This window comes from Cyprinodon variegatus, unplaced genomic scaffold, assembly GCF_000732505.1.
Source record: "Cyprinodon variegatus isolate N-32 unplaced genomic scaffold, C_variegatus-1.0 Scaffold1490, whole genome shotgun sequence".
Lineage (NCBI taxonomy): Eukaryota > Metazoa > Chordata > Actinopteri > Cyprinodontiformes > Cyprinodontidae > Cyprinodon > Cyprinodon variegatus.
Window position 1 is genome coordinate 53365 of NW_015151943.1, and position 14317 is coordinate 67681.

At 37.8% G+C, this 14317-nt stretch overlaps 1 protein-coding gene across 1 annotated transcript in view; it reads right to left on the reverse strand.

Moving 5' to 3' along the window:
• Positions 1–4838: 4838 nt before the first annotated feature.
• The window catches only part of slc26a11 (solute carrier family 26 (anion exchanger), member 11), a 10835-nt gene continuing 1356 nt past the window's right edge, over positions 4839–14317 (reverse strand). Inside the window, exons 3-14 of the mRNA XM_015403392.1 lie at positions 13426–13618; positions 13053–13138; positions 10530–10746; positions 10263–10441; positions 10094–10166; positions 8623–8734; positions 8478–8533; positions 8082–8222; positions 7465–7592; positions 5732–5831; positions 5516–5649; positions 4839–5431 (exon numbers count right to left, since the gene is read on the reverse strand). Coding sequence (XP_015258878.1) covers positions 5312–5431; positions 5516–5649; positions 5732–5831; positions 7465–7592; positions 8082–8222; positions 8478–8533; positions 8623–8734; positions 10094–10166; positions 10263–10441; positions 10530–10746; positions 13053–13138; positions 13426–13618 — 1539 coding nt within the window. The 3' untranslated portion in view covers positions 4839–5311. The remainder of the gene's footprint in view (positions 5432–5515; positions 5650–5731; positions 5832–7464; positions 7593–8081; positions 8223–8477; positions 8534–8622; positions 8735–10093; positions 10167–10262; positions 10442–10529; positions 10747–13052; positions 13139–13425; positions 13619–14317) is intronic.

Sequence of the window (14317 nt, forward strand, 5' to 3'; positions counted from 1 at the left end):
ATCCATCCATCCATCCATCCATCCATCCATCCATCCATCCATCCATCCATCCATCCATCTTGACATAATAAGCATTTAATTTAATCCAGAAAAAGATACAATTACTGTAATTTTTTTTAGATCATTTTGCGATGATTCTTTGTTTTATCTGCATTCAATAACAAAATACAACCAATGACATCTGTTCGAACCCCCACATAAGCGACACTGTCCACTAGCATTTAAGTATGAAATTTCATCAACAAACAGAACGATTTCATGTCAAAGCAGATTGAAACCTACGTTAAAGGAAACTAGATTGAATGGCCAAATTTTAATTTTTTCAAAACATGTTTTTGTCTGTTCATCAGAGATCCATTTGGGCTTAGGCTTTTATGGGTGCATTTCTAATGTTCAAGATGTGATGAATGGTTGGATGAAACTTTTTGAACAATTAGAAATTAAAAGTATGGCAAAGATATACAATATTATGTTAAAAAAAAAAAAAAAGCATGAAGCTGAAATATGCTTCATATACAAAAACACCTTATACTCTTAACCAGAATTAAAATTTTAGATACTTTACTCATTCTCCTTTCAGATTGTCTATTTTTATTGTTTCTAGAATACATGGTATTTGCAAGACAGCTCCTAAATCAAACAGATTCTTCTCTGACTGGCTTGGTACAATTTTGTATCAAGACCATATTAAGCTTCTTTAATAGGACCTTTAGCGATTGAAAAAATACAACCAACAGCAGTGGAATATGTATTTTATTGGTAGGCCCTAAAACATGACAAGTCTAGGATCCATATGAATCATGCTTATTCCTGGTGTCTTCCCCGGAGTGAGTGTGATCCATATACAACCTGCCATAAAACATAAATCATGGAATGTGAAACGTATTTATGGCACATTTTAGCCTGATGTTGTCAAAATCTTGAGGCGTTTGAGGTTTGGGGTTCCCTACAGCCTTTTGTTTCTGTCATCCTGCTCTTTTCTGTGTTTGTGCTCCTTGTACCTGATGTCTTTTTTGATTCAGTCAGTAAAATCCTGCATTTTCCATGCCTGTCAGCAGTTGGCCCCACAGAAAATCTTTATAAATATGACATCTTTTGAATACATATCCTACCCAGCCTAGCTAGACAAACACAAACCAAGCACTTGAAATTGAAATATAAACATCTCTTTATCTAAATGTGTAAAACTTCTACTTTACAAGTTTAACGAGTTATAAAGAAAAACAAAAATCCGTCTTTCCCTATAGAGCCAAGTAGTTACATGACAGAAATAATCACAATCCAAATATACCCCATCATGGTTTTCATTTCAAATCCTAGATATTCCAGGTTTTCAATATCTGTCCTTGTAGCTCATGATCTCTACTTGTTTTCACATTTAAAAAGATTGGTAGAGCTATTAATGTAGCCCTTCTACATATAGCATTTTTTTCTTTTTACCTTTTTCTTTAATTGTTAGAATATATATAGCTTTAGAATAATGCAACTTAATCAATATCTGTTTAAATAACCTTTAGACAATTAATAGGAAAATTGTGATTGTTTGTGTCACAAACTGCCAACCGAAGTGTTTTGTTATTAATTTTATATTTTTCAAATAATACATTATTTTATTCAATTAACAATTCAAAGACAGTGGTGTTTTACAGCTTGCAGTGAGTTTATTTGGCCACTAAGTGATGCTAAAAGTCAATAAATAGCTAGATTTGCATTCACTTGATCCATGTTTTTTGTTTTTGGTGCACAAAACGAGGAGAAAAAGGCTAAATAATTTTAAAAATGCCCATTTTATGATTTTAATGTTCTGAAATAACAAATAAAAAAACAATAATAAGAATAACTGCTGGGTATTAAACAATAAAGAATGCAAAAGTGTCATAACCTGGGTACTTGAGTGTGCAAGACCTTCTTGAATAAGAAACTCAAAGTGCTGTGGATCATGACAAAATTAAAACAGTTTTATATTACAGTCAGGCAGGGATACAAGTACTTTGTTACTTAACTGTTTGTCTCAAAGAATGAAAAAAAAAAAGACAAAATAAAAAGTGTGTACTGTCACTGATTTGGTTTTTTTTTGTTTTGTTTTTGAATGTCGCAAATGTTTATTTCTGAATTCTGAGTTGTTATATTGGTGTAACTGGTGAAAATAAACAAGTGAGATGGGTATATATTTGTTTTTTTTATTAAGTTGCCTAATAATTCTGCACAGTAATATTTACCTGCACACACAAACAACCTCATTAAAAAATGGCCAAATCTAAATAAAAAAAACACATCAACTTCCAAAAATATGAAACTTTGATATGAAGGACTCTTTTGGGTTAATTGAGAACATAGTTGTGGCCCAATAATAAAAATAATCCTAAAAAATACAACTTGCCTAATTCTGCACACAGTGTATTACGAGCAGCGATCAGCCTCTCACGACCACCTCCCGATCAGGAAGCGTGAGGTCGAGACCGTTGTGGGCAAATCGCTCAGGGCGCATGCGCAAAGAAGGATTCTTCTTTTTATTTTTCCATTCAGATGTAAACACAGCAGCATGCCAGGGATGCAATGAGTGAAATGCAGTTCTGTTAGTAAAACTGACAGAACATAGTAGCCACATTTGCTCAGCCATGTCTTTCCCAAATATGTCATCGCCTTTTCTTTTTAGGGCTGTCAGCACAAAATTGCACAAATTGCCAAGGCAGCGCATTTCACTCTGGTGAGCTTAATATCCCCCTTCTATTTGTTTGGCGTCCGTATAGACAAGTCAGAGCGGCTCCATCTCACTGCGGAGCTGAGTCTGACGTGGTTTTTAGTCGTACAATGTGAGCAGGTAGATCTCATGAGAGCGTCGGGCCGAACATAAATCATGAGCTGTGAACTCACACTGTACGACTAAACCCTACGGTTTAGTCGTACAGTGTGAGCAGTAGCTGCATGCAACAATTGAAGAAAATCGCACAGTGTACGCGAGGCTAAAGCAAAATCCTTCTTTGCACCCTGAGAGATTTGCTCACGATGGTCCCGACCTCACGATTCCTGATCAGGAGGTGGTCGTGAAAGGCTGATCACCCCTCATAACTCCCTGTACACTACATGACTCATGACGCACGATCAAGTTGAAAGTCGGTCCGATCGAAAGATTCGTTAAAGTTTAGAGCAGAAAATGAGGAGCTGTTCAGCAAGAACAACTAGTGGCGCTGCCATAATCTCAGGGTTTGAATTTAATATTGTGGTAAACCTGCTTGTAGAAATCATAAAGACTTAAGTAAACATCAACTCATATCTTGGTTTTTTATTACATTTTTAATGTTACGTCGCTGGTTGTGCATAATGGGATGAAATGCTAAACTGATGCTACTCCAATTTACACTGGTGAGCGGGGTGGCCAGCGGGGTTGCCAGGGAATTGCACAGGGTGGCTATGGCCACCCCTGGCCACCCCTTGGTGGCGCCACTGAGAAGAACTTTACCACAAAGCAACTATGGGAGTGACTAGCCTTACCTGCTATTTTAACAATCGCATTCTATTCATGCATTCACCCACCCTAATGTTCATAACTGCAGGACTGCAGTCAAAGAGCTTGGCTTTGAGGGGATAATAACTGGCCAACAGGCAGCAAAAAAGTGCGAGCCAGGTCCATCTTCCATCACTGCACCATAACCAACTCTGATGCCACCCACAGTGGCAGGCCCGTCTGCTCCATCCACACCAGCTGCTCCAGCAATCCCCCCCACTCCATCTGCTAGAAATAGGGCAAGAAGAAACAATAGTGCTCTTCCTGATTTCTTCAAACAAGAGTCGGAGAAGGAGTGAAAAATGTATGAGGAAACTGAAGCCAAAACTGTATTTATCCATGTCCTCTACTGGAACATGATTAATTACTGGAATAAACACATTTTAAAAATGATCTCTAAATGATTTCTAATAAAATATATTGCGCCAAACAGAACACAGATTGAACTTACAGCCATTGCTTTCGGAGATGTTAGAAAAGATGGATGACAAGGAGGCAAAGGTTGAACATTAATGGGCAGGATTTCACCTGCAAGAACCTATTTCCAACTGCCAAAGCCTCTTCTAACCACAATGCACTGCTACCTCAAAATTCGCCATCATAATAAAATAAAGATAAACCAATACTGTAGAAGTTTCTTTTAAAACTAAATTATTAAGACATATTCCTAACTAACCTTGGGCAGGACAACTGATTGAAAGCGCTTTCTAGAAAAGGTAAAGAAGAATGAACAATCTGGGAATCACATGGATAATAATATAATATAGTGTACTTTTTCCAGAACGTTCAATAAAAGGTTTCCTTCCTTCTTTTAATGTGGGTGTCATAATGACATGATTCTATGCAGGACTATATGGGTATGCCTAAAAAGTCTGGCTGTATCTCTTTTAGTGATTGGCAGGTTTAGCTTGGAGCTCGTTCCTATTCAGGCCATAAACAAGAGATGCTCACTTAATGCAGGTGCCAGATTGTTCTAACTCACAGAGTGATAATGAAGCATCTGCTGTGTTCCAGCTCTGATGTTCCTTCACTTACCTTTTGTGTTCTCCTCCCATATTGGTTAGGAATACTGCCACAGCTACTGTTCACAACATTAAGGTGGACATCGATGGAAATGGTGAAGCATCTTGCTGCTATATGAGAATCTCTGATCCTGAGTAATACGTTTTGTTTATTAGAAATGTTTATATGTTTGAACTGTTAATACTGAAAAATTGACAGTAATGTAAGCTATGCTAGAGTGTATAACTATTGTGCTTTTTACGGCGGTACTAAATAAAAAAACACAAACGCTAATTCAAAGCCTAGAAGACACTTGAATGAATAAAAGTATTTTATTAGATAAAAGTCCCTGTATAAATGTGTCAATAAAAGATGTAAATATTAGTTCATTTTGACAGCTGTTAAACCCTCACATAAATAAAATATCAGACTTTCCATAACATTTTTCATGGCTCTGAAAGCTAACTCACTCAATGCTATTGTTTTTTAATGACATCACTTTGCTTTTTTGTACCTCTGTCATTTTTTTTCAACGTCAGAAAAGGGGATTTTTTAAAAGGGCATTTTATATATTTTGACAAAAAAATCAAAATAGTATAACAAACAAAATGCTGTCAAAATGTCTCTTCAATAACAGGGAAACACACACATTTGGCAGATAAAATCTTAAGTGTATCTTGTTGCTTCAGCTGCAGCAGATAATTTTCTCTGACCGTCGCCACAAATCTGTTATCTATGGTCCTAAAAGTCCCAGATAAGAGATGAGAATCATGATCTTCTTCTGTTCAAACTTAATCATCTCCATCATTTTGGGTCTTCATCACTGAGAAGGCTCACTGACTCCATGAGCAGCGCCTCCTCCAGACTGTCAGCGTAACTGAAGCCCTCCAGATCAGCTTTAAGGAGAACCTTGAGAATGGAGGGCTGAACCAGAGGGGGAGATGAAAAGAAGTCAATATTTACTCCATTGGTTTTATAGCTTAAGAATGAAAGAGCTGAGAGGTGCACCTGCAATCCTGAAAACATCAGCTTCACTTTTTTCAGTTTGAAGTGCCTCATCAGGTCCCGAAGCTCACTGATCACTGTATAATCTATAATGCTCACATGATGGCAGTCCAACACCACAGACCTGGCAGGAATGGCTGGAGGAGAGAAGTGGAAGATGGCTAAGAAAGGTAAGATGGAACTAAAGGAATCAAATAATGTAGATGAGCTCATTCTTACTCTGCAGAGCCTGAGAGTGTATGATGTGGTTAAGATGCTCCACTGCAGGGAAGCTGAGTCCATTGCCCAGCTCCATCACCAGCACACCATGATCGGATACCTGTACAGGAAACAAAACGCCACTTTTTAAGTCATGAATTAGCTAAGATTACACTTCTTTCAGGATTTAATTTGCCTGAAACGGGGCTGATTACTGTCACGCCTGTAGAAACAACCAATTCTTTAAACGAAACCTGTCTGACAACACGAAGTAGGCTAACAAATCTATAAAACAGGTAATTGTTATCTGATCTGAACTGTTTCAAGAAAAAAAAATGAAGAAACCAAGTCACTGACATCTCTGAGTCTGCAAAGGATTTCACAACCATTTATAAGACTTTGGGAATAATTCAAAGAGAAGTAAAGAGGAAATGATGAGGAACCTTTCAAGGGTTGGCCAGCTTAGCTATATTACTTCAAGAGAGAACAAGATCCGAGGAACTGCAGCATTCAGCTAAGAGATGATAATTCAACAAGATTAAAACATGCATCAATAGGGGGGTTCCACAACTAGATGTGCTGATCACACAAGTCATAAAGGCTTTTCTAGCATTTAGAAAAAAAACAAGACATTTCAGAAATCCCTAAGTGTTTCATAGAAATGATTCTCAGAACTCATGAGAGAAATCTAACATGCTTTGGAAGTTGTGTGCTGCTACATCCGGTGTAAAAGTAACACCACAATTCAGTAAGAGGACATGATAAATACAGTTTTGCATGGTGGTGGTAGGGTGATGTTTTGGAGTTATTTTGCTCTTTTAGACGCGAAGGACTTGCTTTAATTGATAGACTTGATTTAGCCTCTCTAGCTAAACAAATCCCAGAGGAGAATATCCAACAATGAATATGGGAGCTTAAGATGAACCATACTTAAGTTATGACACTGGACAACAATCTAAAGTACATCAGTAAGTTTTCCTCTGGATGGTTAGGGTTTAGGGAGTAAGGACTTTTCATGGTTTCATATTTTCTTTTCCCTTCATTAAAAAAAAAATACATCTTGTATTTACTCTAGTTTTCTTTCTCATGTTAAAATTAGTTTTATAATTGGAGACATAGAGGTGCAACAAATTTCAAAAAGACAGGAGAAACCTGTAAAAGGACAAAACCTTTTCATGACGCTATAAAACTTCAACATCGAGCAGCTTCACTCTGCCGTGATGATTTCACTGTTTAGTTATTAAATAAACAACTTTTACGGGTACCACACTGAAGGTTATATAAAATACCTTTGGTTAAATCATAAAGAGAGCTGTTTTGCATCCCATGGGATGTTTTGAGATCCCATGGGACGCTGAGCTGACTAGAATCATGTAAAGAGATTAACTGGGTTCGGGGTCGAAGATTATTAAACTGTAAAGACTAAAAACGTGTAAAAAGGGGGAGATTCTGATTTTAGTGACCTCAGGTTTGCATCATGGGAAAATTGGAGCAGAATTATCATGACTGCTGAATTTTGAAAGAAGCTTTAACCTGATTTTAGTTCAGATCATGTAGCAGCATGATCTTTTTATCCATTTGTGATTGGTGAAAACCCAACAGGACTGTGGTTATGAAGCTACAAGACAAGCAGCACGTTAAGCTAGTTAACGTTTCAGTAAATGTTTAAGAATCTATGAATTGCTTAATTTCATGAGAGAGAGGAGAGTCCAGATATTGGTCATAAAAGCATATTCTCAATAATGTCGTCACACCTTTATCTTTGGTCTGGCCATGGTGTACAGAAGCAGGGCTCCAGACACAGCTACACCTCCTATGATGCCATATTGCACCTGCCAGAAACTCAACAGGAATGTTGCAAGGAAAGGAAGCAGGTCCAGCCCTGTGGATCACACATCATTGTTCAGGTGAACTGACAGAACCATGCAGGATATACCTATAAAACTAAATATAAGACTCTTACTGTGTATATATATATATATATATATATATAATTATTATTATCACTTAATGAGAATTGTTTTTGTGATATTTAATTTTCACCTTGTGAACGATGAGCATGCTTGGCTTGCAGTTGGGTGGTGTCTGCCTATATACTGGTATGTGAAGCCATGTATGGCCTATATAACATTTTCACTATCGAGATTTCCTGTATCAAAACCCATTATACCCCATTTCATAGGCTGTTCTGTAAGGGAGGGTAGGGGTCGGAGGGTGAGAGTTGTGGGTAAACTGTTTAATTGTTAGTACATTGTTTTACACAATTAATCTTTGTATTAATTTCACTTCATGGATAAGGTGTAATATGTATCTGTAATACCCAAAATTCCATAAATAAATCATAAAAAAATAAAAATAAAAAGACTCTTACTGTGTATCCTCCACATCTCTATCACGACACGGTAATCAACCATAGGAGCCACGGCGCAGATGATGACAGCAGCTAGAGAAGCTTTAGGGATGTAGTAGAAAGCCGGCATGAGAAAGGCCAACGACAGCAGCACAATCACACCTGCAGATGCACAGGGAAAGAAAACAGCTCACAATAATAAAAAAAATGCATCTGCCAGAAAGTAAAGGTTTGGCTTTAAATACAAAGGACCGAATGCATAATTCCTGTTTTCTGCTTTTAAGATATGCACTTACATTAACTAATTTATTTGGGTATGAGTTTATAAAGTTTCTAGTGTTATTACAACAGAAATGTGTAGTAATACAGTCTGACACAAGAGGGCAGAGGAGTTCAAGTAAAAAGACCAAAACCTACTAGTAATGACTCCACCAGCTGGCGTACAAACCCCCGTCTGAGAGTTCACTGCTGTCCTGATGGGGAAGAATAAACTGTTTTGTTTTTTTTTTATAAAAAAACAAACAAACAATTGTTTTAATCTTTCATAAATTTGAACACAAACCGTCCAAAGCTGCCAGTAACAGGGTACGCTGACACAAAGGAGCCCATAATGTTTGTAACACCAATGGCCAGCAGCTCCTGGTTGGCATCAATCCTGTAGTTGTTCTGACTGGCTGAGTGGAGACAGGAAATTGAAAATAAGCTGTCAGTTACAAAGTACAGTGATTACAGCTTCACTGAGCTTAAGGGATTCCTGCAAGAATCATACATTAACTGTCAGCACAGTTTGCATTTGAAGCAAAAAAAACCTCATTGCATAATTTCACACAGAAAAATGTTATGATAATCCAACACTGGGAGAAATATTTCATCTTGATAAATTATATATATCAAAATAATCTCTACTTCCAAGGTAGCAATGCATTAATTTGAAATGAATATAGCTGGAGAACATTTGCATTTGTATAAGTTGATTTAGCTGTGTATGGATTTTCAGTTATCAATCTATGACTTTCTGACTAGTTGGCTTATAAATATGACAATAAGAGAGGGGTCTAGTTCTGTTATTAACTGTTCAAAATTAAGAAGAAATGAGACTATGCTATTCGAGGCAGGCAGATGGTTGCTGAATGTGCATAAGTCAAGAAATGGCTGTAAGAAAGTAGCTTCTGGTTCAGACATGGTCAGATTTATAGTGAGGGTGGATATTAAAAAGCCCAAAACATCTGGAAGCTTAACAAACCAGGAACAGTAGGTAATGGAGGTGAAAAGCATCTTTAAAGCTTACAGTAAAGACAGACTTTCTGGGATCACTGTATTCATAACAAACATCAGATTTTATCTGCATGCAAACTGATTAACTGGAAGAGATGGCAGAAAGAGTTTGCTCTTTCTTAACATCACACACATAAACATGGGGAGTTTATCAAACTCTGCTGCGACAGGAGAACCAGTGATGCTGTTCGCTGGTTGCTCTTTTAAGGAGAATCAGTGATGCTGTGGGCTGGTTGCTCTGTTAAAGGCCCATGTAACTTTGCACCAGAGAAGGGCACAAAAGTCTACATATCAAAATAAAAATATGGAGTACAAAAATAAAATGATAGGTTGTAACATGATCTTTTAGCATGACAATGTTCCCAAATGGTCATTTCCACACAGAGTAGTCTCCCTGTCATAAAATCTTTGCTGAAACTTGTAGGTCTTGATGCTGATTCCATCAGCATCAAGACCTACAAGTTTCAGCAAAGAAGAGCTGTGAGATGAGCTGAAGAGGAAAACATTTAACAGAAGTCGCAGGACTGTAGATGTCTAGAGAAATAGCTCTATCTCTTTATGTTTATGCTCTAACATTGTGAAGTTTTATTGAAGACTCTTTGCTGTCTGATAGACAGTTGACTTTGTAAATATACATCTCAAATTAAGGTTTTTGTCGACTATTCTACTGCAGCATTTTAATTAGGGGGTGACAATAAAAATGAATGCAACTGAATGCCATGGTCTTGTTTGTTCTAAGGTCTGATAAAAGGATTTACCAAAAGCTTTGGCAATAGCAATGCTCTCCAACAGACCCATCAGAGGAATCACTGCCAGCCCTCCTCCAAAGTCCTGCATCAAACACAGAGAGAAAACATTACAGGTTAGCAACACGTCAGTTAGATTTAAAGGAGTGAATAAGATGGTCAAATGACCACTGCTTCTAACCTCTACGATCTCTTTAAAAGAGACGATGGTTCCATTGGAAGTGGTGTCCGAGGTGGGCGGGGGGCTGAACGCAGGTAGTCCCTGAGCAGTGTGCCCAGTGAGTGTAAACACATGATGTCCATAAGCTTCCCAGGAATACGCCACAATAGTCGCAGCCACAACCACCAAGGCATTCCGCACTGCTCAGAACAGAGAAGTAAAGCATCTAGAAATTAAACCAAACCGTTTTTATGGTTTTTTTTTTGCCTGCATCAGGCGAGTACTGACTGGTTGCTACAGTCCACACGAGTTTCCTGGCAAATCTGGAGCCCACTGATCTGTTCTCAGAGCCCGGATGTGACTTCATCAACATCAACGTTATTAGCAGAGCGAGACAAACCAGGCCCAGGACCACGTCACCCACTCTGGCCTCTGGGATCTTGTGGAAGGTGTAGTAAACTTCCAGGAAGAACTGATGGGGAACATCCTGGATTCCCAGAATATTCTGCAAACATGAACCAGAATAACCACAGAAATCACTGGCCAGTTTAAACCAGTTCAGCAGCATTATAAGCCCAACAACTGAAGATTCTATTCAGTCTGAAATTTCAGTTTAGATCCATCAGTCTGTTGGTTATATGCTGAATCGCAACATTCATTGACTATGGTCCTAAAAAAATATGGGACTATTTTAGCCCATTAAATGCTGACCCCACAAAAAAACAAACAAACAAAAAAAAAACACTCACCCACTTGATTTTTTTATTAAATTAGCAAATTTACAGTACATAAAGAAGGTGATCTTAACCTAATGAAAAACAATAAAATGTTTTATTTTGAAGGGATTTTAAAAAGCGGAGTCAATAATTCAATGAATTAATATTTTTGAAGCTTAATGAATACATCCAACCACAATGGTAGGGCATTCAACAAATACATTTTGAACTGGTCGCTTGCACAAAAGGCCTGAATAGACAAAAAGTCATAAGCAAGACACACGTAAAAGGTTGAAAAATCTATCTATTCCCTACAATGCAAAACCATAAAAAAAAAAAACAAAAAAAACATTCGATATGCATCAGTAGAGCTAAACTTATGCAAAACAACCAAAATAAAAAAGAGAGAATGAACCGGCTGTTTTCCACCAATAATTAAGAACCCATTTTCTGCTGCAGAAAGACACCAATCTTCAGTCGACTAGAAGTATAAAGCAAGTAGAAATAACTAAATGGCTACTTAGAGAATATTCTGTTTGTTCACCAGCTTCTGACGACCTTGCTGCTGAATCCTACACTGTCTATCACTTAAATTTGCCAATGCTTGTTGTTGTTATTTGTTTTGTAAAACACGTGGAGGTTTAATGATCAGCTAAAGTTTCTCCTTTTTTCCCCAGGTGTTCATGACAGTAACAAGCTTCTCATTCTTATTCTGGTTAGAAACCAGTAACTGTGTTAGAATGCTGCATGAACACTTTAGAGCCACACATGATGCTATCAGGTATTGCTATCTATCTATGGAGAAGTTAATGCTTTATAAATTAAGTTACCATTTTTAGTAACTTAAAGGTATAGTGGAGGATTTTCGCGAAGTTTTGAAACGACACCCCCTCCACTTAAAAAAAAAAAAAAACACATTACCCTGCACACGCTCCTGAGAGGGAAAGCCTATTAAATGTGTGTGAGGGCATGCACGAGCCCATTTCTCCTTGTGCACACTCTGTTTAAAAGTTGTTGTTTGCATCACTCATAAAAGCTTACTTTCCAAAAGAAGATATGCAATTTCTCCACTTTATCAGACTCACCACCGGTAAGTGACAATGGGGACATGCACGTAGAATAGCTCTACGTAAACATATCACCAAAATGATTGACAGTTAGGAGGACCACTTATTTTTGATGATGCACCTGGAAAAAGAAAATCTTCCACTATACCTTTAAAGGTGATAAGGATAGAAACTTTGCTGCAAAGTAGCAATAAAAACACCACTTTGAAGAAAACAAGGCAAAGTCATGAGTTCAAATGTTGTCTGTAATCTCTGTCCTAATGCTGAGTGTAACAGCTTCACAGAATCCCAGCAGTAATCTAATGTTGCCTGCAGCGTGTCACATGTTTCCTACTGCAAATTAAGTAAAAGAAGTTATTTAAGTTAGAACTGTCCAAATAATAGACTTTCAGACACCTGAAAACCTGACAGGTGATTCATTTCCCTTCAAAGTAGCTTTTCTTTGCTCTGACAGATCTGTTAAGGAGTTTCAGAGAGTGAGTCTGTTTGATCAGATTAGATCATTCCTACCTTACTTCAGATCCTCAACAAATTTGTGCAATACATAATTAAAAATCTGTCTCCATGAGCAGCCAGGTGAGAAAAAATACAGAATGACATATTTCAGCAGAATGAAAAACAATAATTTGATTATGAACTTGTCTTTAGGTCTCAAAAAGCCTTTTTTTTAAAGAAAAAAATAGTCACATGTCCAGAGATAGAGAAAGCCATGAACTATTTCAGCGAGGGGATGCCAACCCACTCCCTGAATAGATCTATGTCCTGCTGACAGACTGACTTTACTATGAGAAAGATCAGCATTTATAAACAGCTTAACTTCTGTCCTACACACGTCACTCACTGGTATCCTTATAAACACACAAAGTAAATTGGGACAGACAGGTCCCACATTATTAAACAATCTCAAAGAGTATACATTTTTACAAACTGAATTTATTATTGAAATTTTTATAAAAAAGGGTGCATATTTTTGCAACAGAATCATGAGCACTGAGATCACATTGCATACAGAGATGTGTGTGTCTTACTTTGACCTGGCCGAAGCCGATGGTTACTGCAGCAGCGCAGGTGAAGCCTTTTATCACAGGGTAGGAGATGAAGTCCAACAGGAAGCCTGCAGAGAAACATGAACGATATACAGAAAGAGTAGAGATTGTGGTTTTTGCAGATAAAATTATTTAACCTTTAAACATAATGTACATAACAGATGGAGAAGTTAAAGCTGGGCTTTAGTTCCCATACAGTTAAACACAAAAGCATCTTTGTATTAAACAGACTCTTATCTTTATGTCAATAAACATTAGTTGACCTTTTTTGGAAGTGAGGCGACCACAAATCCAGCTGAGTCAACAGATTTCAGTGAGGCCTCAGTAGCTGCAGCTGCAGCAGCGTCTCTCTCACCTAATCTGAGGAGCGCCATGGTTGCCTGGATGACTCCACAAAGGAGGCTGAGCAGGACGGCCCGTTGAGGCTCTTCTCCCACCACAGAGAAACACAGGAGGGACATGATGGCTGTGGGACCCAGCGTCACATCCTTAGATGTCCCCAGTAGGGTGTAGATGAACCCCCCCATGAAGGCAGAGTAGAGTCCATACTGTCACGGAAAAAAATGTTTAAGTTCGAAGTTGGAGCAAGGTTGTTGTGACGAATAGTTATGTCTTCTTTAAAGCACCTCAGCTTCAAAATTATAATCTCCAGCCGTAATTGGGTACCTTACAAATCTAACTTTTTTATATTTTATCACATCCTGACCACAAACTTCAGTGTATTTTATTGAGATTCTACCAGACAGATCAACACAAGGCAGCACATATTTATATAGGTAGATAAAAAATGCTAAAGGGTGTTCAAAATCTTTTTACAGATAAAAATCAAAAACGTTCTGTGTTCCCTTGTATCAGGCCCACTTTACTACCCGTTAATATAATCCAGTAAAACCAATCGCCAGAAGTCACCTTTTTGGATTCATACAGCCCCCTCTGTGTGTAATTACAGAGTATTACAATATGCTAAGGTTTGTTAGGAAATAAGATTCCTACATTATGAAACAAAAGGGTGGCAGCATTATGCTGTGGGATGTTTTTTCTTGAGTTGGGAAAAGAAATCTGTTTTTGATTTGAGCAAAGTCAAGGAAGCCATAGAGGAAATATTGTAAGAGGTTAAAATGTATGCATTTGTTTGAATGTTCTAGTCAAAAGTCAGAACCTAAACCCAGTTGAGAATATACAGCTTGGAAGAAAATGACTGAGTTTGAGCTATTTTGCGAAAAGGAATTGGGGGGGGGGGGGGGGGG